The 13,172-nt window shown below is 42.6% G+C and overlaps 1 protein-coding gene across 1 annotated transcript; it reads right to left on the bottom strand.

Annotated features, from left to right (window-relative positions):
- Window positions 1-873: 873 nt before the first annotated feature.
- Window positions 874-1,923, bottom strand: MOS (v-mos Moloney murine sarcoma viral oncogene homolog). The gene has a single exon (XM_010023808.1). It carries the CDS (start codon window positions 1,921-1,923, stop codon window positions 874-876), a length of 1,050 nt encoding a protein of 349 aa, XP_010022110.1.
- Window positions 1,924-13,172: the final 11,249 nt, after the last annotated feature.

Consider the following 13,172-nt stretch of genomic DNA (forward strand, 5'->3'; position numbering starts at 1 on the left):
ACATCTCCCTCCATGTTTTCCCAGTTATTTTTGTTTTTATACCCACCCTGCACCTCCAAAACCTGGGAACTTCCTATTCTGCACAAGATACTCTTATTATACTTCAAACTAAATACTTCAATTAAAATATTAAATGGTTTAAACTAAATACTAAAGTTTACAGTATACCAACTAGCAAGTTGCAACTCATACACTTGGCGGCACAGAGGTCTTACAAAAGCACAAGTTGTTGATGCTTCTTCTTACTCATAATAGCCTTAGACTGACAAAAAGGTTCCTTACTTTGAGAAGTATCTGGGTAGTTCACATTTTCCATTTCAGAAATAGCATACTTACTGAGATTAAGTACATCTGAGAACAAGAAGAAAACCCACTGACACTTTGTGTTTATTTTTCTGCGTACTCATTCCTTGGTAAATGAAGAGGAAAAGCTCAAATGCACAAACCTAGCAAAGAACTACTCATATCTGACAGTTTGGAAATACCAAAAGGTATTATGTACAAAGAACCTTCCAAAAGAAGCCCCTTTTTCACACTTACTTGAAAACAACTATTTCTCTGCACATCCCACTCCCCCATTTTCTCCCTGAGAAGGCAGCACACAACAGATCACCCAGAAAAAGCCATAGTTGCTAATGTCTCAGTCCTTGCCTCTATCCCCCTTCCATGGTAAAACCCCACAGTTTTGTTAAATGTCTTTATTTATAATCTTCTTTTACCAAAACATCAAAGAAGTTTGTTGGGGGTTCGGTTTCTTTTTTAGTATAAAACACAGCAACAAAGCATTTAGATCACAGGGGCTAAATCATCATGTTCAGAGAAAAGGCAGGGGGAAAGAAGGAGCGACAGCAAAGAAAAGAGTCCCGAGTTTTCCTAGAGACTCTGCTCGAGGGCCCTGAGGCCGGGGAGCAGCTGGGCTGCGCTCAGGCGCTCCTCTACATTAGCCTTCCAGCAGCAGCTGATAATGCTCTGCAGCCTCTGCCCCACCGGTGACTCGTGGAAGACGGCAGCAGCCAGCGAAGGGCGCAAGTTGTAGGCTACCACAGCGTAGAGCACGTACTGCCGCTCGCCCAGGTAGGGCTGCTCCCGCATGACAATCTGCCACAGGGTGATGCCAAACGAGTACATGTCCGCTTTGGCGGTGACCCTCTCGCCCTTGAGGAGCTCAGGGGCACGGTGTGTGTACGTGCCCCCCTGGTGGCAAACATGGGGGCTCTGGGACAAGCCCTCCTCCAGTTTCTGGGAGCACCCAAAGTCTCCAATCTTGCACGCTCCCTGCTCAGTAATGAAGACGTTTGCAGGCTTCAGGTCCAAGTGCACAATGCCCTGTGCATGGAGAAAGGCTAAGCCGGTCAGGATGTCACAAGAATAGCACACAGTCTCTTTCATGCTCAGGGCCTTCCCTCCACATCCTCCTTCATCATCCTCACCCTGTCTCCACACACCACCAGTGCCATAGATTACATGGTGCAGGGTGATGTTGCCCACGTACTCCATAATGATGGTGCCCAGGCTGTTCTGGCTGGCCGGGGCACACGTGCTGGCAGCCACCACACGTACCACATTATCGTGCTGCAGCCAGGCGACGTTCAGCTCAGCCCAGAAGCTCTGCCGTGATGCCAGCCGGTTTTTGCTGCTCTTCTTCACCTGCTTCACAGCCACAGTGGCACCATGGTAGGTGGCTTTGTAGACAGAACCAAAGCCCCCGGAGCCAAGAGGCTGCAGGAGGCAGAGCTGATCCCAGTCAATGGAGCACCAGGCCAAGCGCGGAGGCAAGCGGCGGGTCCTGACCGAAGGAGCTCCCCCCAGAAAGCTCTTGCTGTCTTTGCCAGGGATAACTAAAGGGCTGCTGCAGGGTCGCAAGTCCGCAGATGGGGAAAACTCAAAATGGAGAAAACAATTAAGAGGAATGGGTGATGGCATAATAAGATGGAGAAAACAACAGGCAGGCAGGTTGTCGTTAGTGGTTTTTGCCTGTGAAAACAGAAGACTGGAAAGTTTCCCTGGCAGAAAGGACTCTAGAGAGGCTTCCAGAGCCTTTTATCCTCCCCTCACCATTCTCCCTCCCACCCCCAAATGAACTGCATCTGTCACAGCTAGCTGAACCCCATCAGGCTCACCTGGAAACGTTCTCCACCCCTGAAGCAGATCTCTAGAAAGTCAAGGCAAATGGATTTAAAGCTATTAACTCACATGCATTTCACATCATTTCTAATCTCAGGAGAAAAGGAAGATGTTCGGTGCATTCAACGCCTCTAGAAAAATGCCCCAAGAGTAAATAATGCAGGGATTGGTGAGTGCATTTCACCATGGCTCCAGGCATGAATGATCATCATCATCATCACCTCATACATACAGCTCAAAGTCATACCAGAGGAAGCAGCTGAAATTGTGATTGCTAGCATTTGATGAGGCTGTGGCAGGCATGACCAACTACAGAAGTGTGTTTGTAGAAGCCTGCCACTTGAACATGACTGGGATAAGGAGTCCCGTTTAGCTGCTCAGCTCTGCCTGTGCAGGACAGCAACCTTAGTAGCAGCATAAACACAAATGATTGCTCTGTGTCATCCCTTAGATATAGCAGCTAGAATTATACATAAATACTTGGTCATCTCCCCATTGCACCCCACGCAGTTACTACAGGTTTGTATTTTTATCCCCGGATCCTGCTTAGTGAGCTTATTGCTAAATTCACAGAGCTGTTGTGGCAGAAATCAAGCAAGCATGATTTCACCTTGCTGGTCCCAGTAGCTTTTCAAAGGAGGTTTTGCTCTTTTCACCCTGCTTTCACATATTCACAGTGGTCATGCTGTCTGCCTTTGTGCTTGCTGCCTGCTGTACTGCACATGCATCAGAACACCCTTATGGGACCTATACAGCTTTTGGGTATTTTAGTATCTTTCTGTACGTGTTGAGGAATATCTTGGAAAGCTTGGTCCCCATTTCCCTTCAGAACCTTCCTCTGGATGTCAGCTTTGCCAGCACAGATCCTGGTGTGGGACTTGAAAGATTGGTGGTGCCTCTTTCTCCAGAGTTTATCTCCAGGCAGCACTGGCTCTGCAGGCATTTTCCTGTATTTCCTCTTTGGTTTGCTTCTCTGCATGAGTCGAGGGAGGTTTCAGGGGTGCTCAGGACATGTGCAAGCAGAACTGAAGTGTTCTCTACCTTGAGATGGGTTTGGTTGCTCACCTCAACAGACATCATGTCCCAAAGACATCTTCTGACCCTACCTGAACTCTAGATCAGGTCAGCCAGAGGGTTTCAAAGGCGTCACTGTAGTGAACCAGCGATGGAGATCTTCCCCAGTGCTGAGAGTTAGGACTATCAGGAGAGATTTGTTATCGCAATTCACAGGGAAGCAAACTTGGACCAGAGGTGAATGAGAATGGGGAGTTTGGATTATCACCTGCCAGTGTGAAACAGGCTGGGGAGGAACTGGATAAATAGGTGCTAATACGCATTCTAGGAGTTGTTAACAAGCGAGAGTGCGGAGGGTTAGGGGTGCTGAGGGCCCCCTGTGGACAGCCCCTGCCCATGGGGCTGCCTGACAGCACAGGGCTCCTCTTCCCTTGCCCCTCCCAGGAGGGTCTTGACATCAGACATGCAGGGAAGCTTTGGGGGTGGGGGGACAACCAAAGGAGCTTGAGGGCAGTTTTAAATGTGCAGTAAACCATGGAGACAACAGGATTTTACGCTCCTTTCTGAGCAGCACTGTGGTTTTATGCTTGCATGCAGAAGTCTTCACTTCTGATCTTTGCAGAGAACATTTTCCAGGCAGGTCAGTTGTGATGGAAATGAAAAACTGCACTAAGCAGATGAAGCTATAGGGCGGAGAGAAATTTTCTGAGCGCTATTAGGACTCCAGTTCTTGCATGGACATCAGTGCCATGTAGTATATAAAAGCAACAGACATCTCTGCTGTGTACCTTTTTTGGCAATTTTTCTGTTAAGCCTTTTCTGTTAGAAACCTTTCTGGTTTGGCCCTGTCGTAGCAGGCATGTTGAATTGCTCTTGGGGAATACATTGGATTTCTAAACAGGAAGAGGACCATAGTTTGGGATTAAACAGCCTTAATGTAACTGTCATGTCTCAAGCTGACTGCTGAGGACTGGAGTAGGGAGACATCCAGTATCTTCCAATGTGAATGCAATTAAAGCAGATTTAAAAGCAAGCAGGTTTTTAATAAACATTATTTTCCTGTAACCCATTGATGGCTCAGGCCCGGTGACCTCCCACAAGACACAACCGCTGTAGGACATCCTTGCCACACTGCGCAGCCCTGTTTGGCTCCAGCATTACCACTGGCTGGAGGAGGTGGCCGCAGCATGGTCCTGGGAGCCATTTACAGAGGAGAGCAGGCTTCTGGGGACAAACTACCCCTTCCTTCCCAGCCACCCTTCCCCAGGGGAACCCACAGCGTCACACTGGGCACCCACAGCAGTCTCCAGCCACACTGCTCCCATTTCATATTTCCACGAGGGAGCTGTATGAACCAGAAGTCATCAGCAGAGAATGCAACAGGAACTTTTACAAGTGACAAACAGGTGTCTCAAGGGTTAGTTACTGTTGCTGTTTGTTGAGTTGTTGGACAGGAGAAGTCAACCCCAATAGAAAGGGCCTTAAAGGACTGATCTGGATGTAACCCACCACAGCAGAGAACATTTACCAAACACCAGTTTAATTTTGACTAGGATGCATTACTGTTGTGGTTCTTAGCAGCCAAAGTTTTGTCTAAAACAGGAGAAGGACAGATTTGGGGATTGGAACTGATTTCAGAGAGCCTAAGAGTGTATCACAATCATGAGTTTGTACATTTTGTTAGTGCACCATGTAACAGACCCTTGAAGGCATGACTGTCCAGTGGCTTCTAAGAACTGCTTTACAGTAGAGAGGTGGCATTGTATTTCTACTAGATTTCTTTATAACCTTGCTAAAGGAGTCAAATTTAGCTTTTAAGTACTTAAATTACAGTCCTAATCTGAAAACACTATCCCTTAGCCTGTGCCTTAGTGATTTCTGAGAGGTTTTCTCCCCAGTTTCAAATCAGTTTTCTTTTTCTCTCCATTTACTGTCAGTCCCTGTGATCTCTGTTTAGGATCTGATGATGAACCTACATTCTTCCTTATGGATATAGTGTTTCACTGTAACAAATGTTGCTTCCAGTCACACCTCATCAACCTCAGATGATATTCAGTTGCCTGAAAGCAGTTCTGATATGATCAGTTGCACAGATGTAAGTGATACCATTATTTGAAGCCAGTCCATACAGGTTCTCTCTGAAGATGGGCCACTGATTAACATGGGGTTTTTTACTACAAGCACACACCAGAAGAGAATCCAGTTCATGTTTCAGAGTTTGGTTGTTTTGGTGAGAAATGACAACTTGGAATAGCAAAAACAAGCAGGGTTTCATTAAAGCATTCAGAGGTAAACCCAAATGCAAAGAACAAACCCATCTGCAAGAATTGTGATGCTATTTTACTGCTGAAAACCACACAAATTTAAAAAGGCTAAACCCTAGTTTATAAATAGTAAGTTTCAAACCCACATTGCCAAGCAGCTGCTTGGTGCTTTTTTCCTCCCCATGTGTTCAAGAGCATGAAGCAAAGGCTCTCCTTACCTGAGCGCACTAAGGTCTTAACTGGAGGCACTGGCAAGGCAGGTGAGGTATTTACTGTGGCCTTGGTGACCACCACTGACCCGGGTGGATCAGGGATAACAATCTGGGACCTGCTGCTCTTGATTAATATCACAATTGCAAAAGAGCACCTTGAGACAAGCTAAGGGAATCTAAACGTAGGGATAAAGGTAATAAATGTGAACTGTAGGCTCTTACTGATAGCAATACTTCCCGGCCGTGCAAAGACGGTACCTATCCAGGCAGATTTACTGTTTTCATATGGCAGGAACCTTATGCAGTACTGGTGTTGCATTCTTGCCCCTGGGGCAAAACTGACTTTGCTGAATAACAGGATGAGGATAAAAAGTAATGTTGGAATTTGAGACTTGTTATTTAAGGACCAGAAAACAGCTTCAATGCTTAATGAGAAGAATGAAATGCTCACAGCAAACGGCTCAGGGGTAACATTAAGTGTGATTCTACTGCCTGGAGACAGCTGCTTTCCCAGGTACATAGATTTATTGCTGATGCCTAGGACTGAAGTATAAAAGGGTCAGTCTTTTCCAGCAACTCACACAATCCCATTCATACAGATCACGCCCAGTCTATATCAAACACATTGCCATAGCAGATGCAGTGGCTTCCTGCAAACAGCACACCTCCAGAGAGCTGTGGAGGTGCAGGAGGATCACCTAAATGTGGTGGCTCTGAAATAATGGCCTGGGCACACTGATGGGCCACAGCCAATTATCAGAGTTTACCCTAAGTTACGGGGTTTAAAACCTCCCAGATTAAAAGGGGTTGTACAGTTTAAGTACGTTGTTACAAGGTTTGCATCAGTGAATAAGCAGAAGCTTCTTGTAAAAATACTGCTGAAGAAGCAGTAACTAAGCCGAACGGAGCAAATAAACTATGGGGCAATCCTGTAATGCTTTATTGGCGTAACGAATCAGGCACTGACAAAGTAAGAGGAGACAATTGTCAGGTGAGGAGAGACTTCAGTGAGTTGAGGAGTTTAGTCTGTGTTTATTTGTCATTTATGTTTGATATTATTACATTACAGCTCAGATGCTGCTCATTTGCAGCACGTAACCATACAGAGCCTGTATTTTCAATGTAAGAACTTGTGAGGGAACTTAAGGCTTCACGCGTGAACACATGTGTAGCAATTTAACACAAAGGCAGTAAGCCAGAGCAGAGCTCAATTTCAGAGGCACAGCCTACAGAACTTTTCTGCTGAAATTGTACCTAGCACTCCACAAGGGTATCTGACAAACACCTTCCCCCCGGGAGTCTGTGCACCCTGAAGATAAATTGCTGTTGCTCATAGATTAATCATGTATTTGGAAGCTGCTCTTCCAACCTGCCCAGGAAACCACACACTGTGTTAACTAGGAGATATCTTTACAAACTGCATGATTCATTTTGGACTTGTAAAGCAGAAACACCTTCTACTTAACCTTTTTGAAGCAAACCAAAATGAAACGAGTGTCTCAACTTTTCCAGGTGTGATTGCTACCCTCCCATGCATGTGTGGTTTTAAACTAAAAGAGGGGAGATTCAGGCTGGATGTGAGGAAAAACTCTTTACAATGAGGGTGGTAAAACACTGGCACAGGTTGCCCAGAGAGGTGATGAATGCGCCATTCCTGGAGACATCCAAGGCCAGGCTGGATGTGGTTCTGGGCAACTTGATGTAGTTGAAGATGTCTCTGTTCACTGCAGGGGCTTGGACTAGATGAGGCTTTAAAGGTCCCTTCCAATCCACAGTGCTCTATGATTCTATGATCTGCCCGATTATACGAAAACAACACTAAACCATTTTTTCCTTTGTACAGTGTAGTTCGGTGCAACAGTGAAAATCAATGTCATGGGCAAACTGTCAAGGATCAATCAGAAAGGCTCCCACCCAGCCACAGTGTGCATTACTAGAGTCCTGTTTTCAGAGTGAGTGCTCAGCTGACAGCTGATGCTTCTCCAGTTCCCTCTGAGGCAATCCAGCTTTGTAGCTGGTGATTTTACGACACAAATGTCCTTGAAGGAGACAAGGTTGTGGAATGATGATGACACTGAAGAACACAACTGTTAATAATGTATTTTTAAAATACTTATTTCTCTGAAAATGTTCATTTCTTGAGGACACGCAGACCATTACAACAAATAGATAGATAAAAATACTGGGCAAGACATTACACTTTTATTAGGAGTAGATAAAGCTTATAGTGAATTACCTGGGATATAGCAGCCGAGCAGGAACCTGGAACTTCACACTGGGGTCTGTCAGTCTCAGCACCACTATCTCCACTGTTGTTCGGAACACAGAAACGCAGCGCTGCTGCTTATTTGCTGAAGACCCCAGCTCGTAATGATAAGCACCAGTTGATCCTCCAACACACTTCTCAAACTTTTAAGCACAGACTAAATTTTGCAGCAGAGCTTATCTTGCTACCTGTTCGTGATCACCAGCCCTTGCTGTGCCAACTGCGGAAACTGCCGCTTTAGGAAACTTAAATTTCTATCTATCTGATTTAACACAGTGTTTGGATTTGCAAAGCGGGGAAGCCAACAGCATGTAGCTGCCCAGTTCTTGCTGGTCCAGCAGCAGGTGAGCATCAGAGTTTTGGATTTCTGTGTCATAACCCCCCATTCTTAATCCTAGGGAATGCTTGTATGTGGGACGGAAAAGACAGAGAGTAAAGGGGTAAAACGGAATACTTTACCACTCCTGGAAGGCAGCAAGACCAGGTATAGAGGGTGCTGAAGGACCATTTTTCTATACTTTCTTACACAAGTTTTGGAAAGGGGTGGTTACAGGAGAGAGAGAAGGGAAGATGCCCATGGCTCTGAATTTAACAAGGAGAGCTCTGGAGGGACTGCACCAAGAGATCTCTGGATATGACATAGGTATCATCCATGCAATCACATTCTACTTATTACTCTGCTCATCTGTCTGCGTAGCACCTCCTCCCCCTGTGCACTCGAGTCAGACTTCTTTGGCAGCGTCACGGGCAGATCTATAGGACCAAAGCAGTGGAGTTTCTCCTGGAAGCATTTAAGAGAGATAACCCACATACTAGGTCCAGCACATGCCACACTCTTACAGTTTATCAACGTAAATGACTTGCAATAATCTGGACATGATGGACAATCACTCACCTACATCTCCCAGACAAGTGGTCCCGCTATGGAATCCCCAAACTCACCTTCCAGTGCCTCACAGCATTTCAAAGTGCAATTTGATGGCAAACTGACATGCTTCCTTCAGTTCAGATCTGTCTTGTCACAGACACAGTAGCATCATCCAATTTGTTCCTTGGTGAAATCATGAAATGCAGATACTTATGCTTTAAGATTGTCTGAAAAACTGACATTTTACCACTTGTAAATTAGAAAGACAGTTACACCTTTGCACACTCAGAATAACGACACCCATTAAAACTGGATGTATTCTGTAATCCCAAACATGCAGAGCAAGGTTATCCATTGAAATGCCAGGCATAAGTTATTCATTAACTAAAACCATTCTGTAATTTTATTGATATATTTTGTGGAGTTCACATATTTTTGTACAGCAAACATAACACTGTAGGCCACAAGAAGCTGCAGCACTATTGTTTAATAGCAGCAAGGTATATTTTATAATCAGGGTATGTGGACAATAAATAGTCTGTTTCTTTGGATGTGAATGTTTAAAATGAAGTTCTGCTGCAGCTTCATAATGTGATTGCTATTTTACAGAGCTTATACACAAAAATATATATGCAATCTTTTTGTCTATATTTTATACAAATACAACAGTAGTTTGTGAATACATTTTAAAGTACATATACATGATAAGCAACTCAATTTCCCATATCACAGGATAGCAAATTTTAAATGCAAGAAACATATACAAATTGAGTCTGGAATGCAGGGTTTTCTGTGTTTTTTTTTTTTCTTTCTCTATTTTTGACTCAAAACTTTTATCATTAAAACATAAAAGTCCGAACAATTTTTCCACTAGCTAAAAATATAATTTCAGCAATCCAAGTCAGGTTTGGGTGTGTCATCATTCCCCAATATACTTTCCCCAGTTACTGTCTAAATTCAAAGGCTTTTAGTAATATATAGTATGTTCTTCACTCCACACCATATAAAAAGCCCACATTTGAGTTTAACTAGCAGTCACCTACGTTTGTGTACAAGAGCTGGGCTTGTCAGCGTTTAAATTTGCATGTCCAAAAGCTTACTTTTGCAAGTGCATATGAATACATTGTGGTGTTGCACAAAGTTCATTAATGACAAATTAAGTCACAGTATAAAAATATATCATACAACTATAGGTCTAGTATAGTCCTTTTTTCTATGGGTAAAAATACATCTGAATGAGACAGGGAGGTTTGTAGCACCATGAGAGGAGTTGTATCCCAAGTTACATTAGCAGCATGATCCAATATAACAATATTGCAGGAGTGTTTCTGAGGAGATAAACATTCACTCTGGTTCAACTGTACCACTGAAGCTTATACTGAAAAGTGTTTACATATGATTAGCAATAGTTCTGTGTCACTTCCAGGGCTAGATAACTGTTATCAAAAGACACTGCCTTCCAACAAAAGTAAGACACCCTTACTGCATAAAAGCTTTGGGACTATCCAAACACGTTTTGAACTACTGTGGCATTATTTGTACATTGAGTGTGATGCTAAATAGGCTGGGAGGATGCAGGATGGGCAGCTAAGCCTATGCGGTTTACTACATGCTAGATAAGTACATTTATTCTGGAGGCTTATCTATAGAGTGAGAAGAATACAGGATGAGCTGCTAAACCAGTGTATGAGACAGACATAACGAAGGATGCAATCTGCAATCCCTTGACCTTTATGGATGAAGGATCAGGCCCTAAGTCAACTTCAGACAGCAGCAATAGCGATGATAGGATATGATAAAAAAAATCTGTATGAAATACTGCATGTTAAACATTTTTGCCATAGTTTACCATCCAGAACTCCAGAGGACACAGTTTGCATTTGGTAAGGACAAACTCCTATTTTTTTTGACTGGTATTCAAAATGGCAGTAGAAGACAGTGTAGTTTGAAACATGTAAACCTAGTAAAAACCATTGTAAAACCCTTAAGAAAGACACACTGGTTCTGTGCAATATAGCAAATTGATAAGAAAACACTGTAAAAATGTACCTGTTTAAAATTACAATGTCTACCATTTTGTACACAAAGCATTATACCAAAGGCCTACATATATGTAATCTAATGGCACTTGAAACAAATTATAATAAAAGGTTTTATAATAAAAAGCATAACCTGTAAGAAATTTTCTTAAAAGGTTTAGGTTTTCTTTTTGAAAGTGCTATATCTTGTAATATGTGTAACATAGAGATTGACCAAGCTTTATTTTAAAAAATATTGGCCTATAATACAAGTTTAGCTCACTAGGCAAATGATCCTGAAAATATGTACTCTTAACATTCATTATTAGCTTAATAAAGCAATCAGCTCTGGCTCATGTTTCAGTCAGTATATGGTTTTTAAAAACCGCTACTGCCAAATTAACAATAAATCACTCTATTCCACAATTTACTACTAAATAAAGCACAAGCAACAAGTACACAAAAATATATATATTAAAAAAAAAAAAAAAAAAAAAGAAACAAAACCCAAAACGACAAAACAAAAAACCTTACTACAAGTCTAGAAGTTGCACGAAGAGTGGTGCATGATCAGCCAGCCCTCCCCCCTCCCGCCGAGAATCCATCTGAAATCGAGAAGACAGGGTTTGAAAACTGATGGTTTAGTAGTGGCCACTAGTGACTCCGCATAAGTGATACCCAAAAGCACTCCGGTGGTGGTAGTATTGCTTACAGTGTCAGTCTGCTTCCACGTTACCGTACATCCTAGCCAAGTGGCAAACACCCTCGGTGCAGCCACTGACTGAAACCCTGACTGAATGAGGTTCAATATCTTGTCTGAGGTCCCTATTTCTAAAGTGAAATGTACATCTAACTCCAAAGTGAAATGTCAATCCCTTTTCAGGAAGCTAAGGCACGAACGAAGTAGTAAGGATTCTGGCTACGCACTAAGAAGCGGGTGTTGGCAACGTGTCTGTTTGGAGTTTCTTTTTGTAAATGAAGTCTAATCGGCAACTGAGCCTGACAAACAGCCGCTATGGATTGGGAATTTGTGTGCCTGAGGCTGCACAGCCATGCTGCTGGGCTGGCTGCAGGATGCTGAGCACTCCCAACTTCCCAACACACTGGAGGAATTAAGTCCATTTATCTTCATGTCAGATTGATTTAAAGGACTGAGAACAAACCCGAGTTCTTCCTAGCTGCGTTATGGTTGCCGATTTAAACTAGAGTTACATTCGGTTGCATTCACCTTGTGCTCTGTTCATCTGTGTTTTTCTTTCCTTTAGAAAGGTGAAAGAGAAAAAAAGCAATATTGAACAAATCATTCAACTAAAGATGTAAGTCAGCGAGCAATCTGTTTCACAGAAACCAGAGGAAGCAGTCATGAAGCAGAGCTAAAAGCCCACTTTGAGATAATGTGCTCCTAAACCCAAAATCTAGGAGTAGTTTGCAGAATTTCAGAAGGTATTTTCCTTATTAATACATCCTTATTTTAATGCCTTTGGAACACAAACACATTTATAAAAATGTTATCTTTCAGTAATAAAATTTAAATACACATATGTATAAAATAGTAAAACTACACCTGCATATTGCTCCTAGAATTACAAAAAAAAAGTAGGAGCTACTGATAAAACATCCGGAGCATGGGCTCCTTAAATGGGAGCAACTTTTGTTTCTGTGAAGTATATTTAGTTTAACCACTTAAAACCTTGTACGAATCCTCATTATGGTTTGAGAGATACTAATGCACTTGATTTCTATTTTTTAATTCCTTGTACAAAAATGACAAGGAAAAGAATGTTACTGTTGAAGTACAGCAAATCTAGTTTGCTTTCATGCATCACAGGGTTGTTTGTTTCTTTTTTTTTTTATCTTTTGGTTATTAGGGGTTGGGGAATAGAATATATTGCATTAGGTAAAAGTGGTGTAAGCAATATGCTTTTACTTCACTCCTAAGAGTCCTGTCTTTAAATCTTGGCAATGGGCAAAAAGTCCCTAACCAAGTACCCAGGTGTAGAAAGCATGATTAACATCTAACTTGTTGCTTAGGAGGACATAACACACCATGTAACACAACTGAAAAGATCATTCCAATAAAAAGAAAAAAAAAAAGGCAAAACAAAACCAAAACCCGGTATTTGCAAATTTACATTCACTCTCTGACTGCACACTAGTTTTGAACTGAAAATAGATACACACTTTCTGGCTGGACTTGAACCACCCTTTGGCAGTGGCAGCTGGGAGAAGACTGATGCCTACAAATGTGAATACACTACTGGAAGATTCCTATGCAGTACTCTTTCTATACTACTAAAGAGAAAAAAACAGCAAGAATTAAAACAAAAACTGCGACAAAATATTCTGCATTACTACATTACAACACTTCTATATTTCAAGATCAGCCATTAATTTCGCCTGTTTCCC

This window comes from Nestor notabilis, unplaced genomic scaffold, assembly GCF_000696875.1.
Source record: "Nestor notabilis isolate BGI_N333 unplaced genomic scaffold, ASM69687v1 scaffold30351, whole genome shotgun sequence".
Classification (NCBI taxonomy): Eukaryota; Metazoa; Chordata; class Aves; order Psittaciformes; family Psittacidae; genus Nestor; species Nestor notabilis.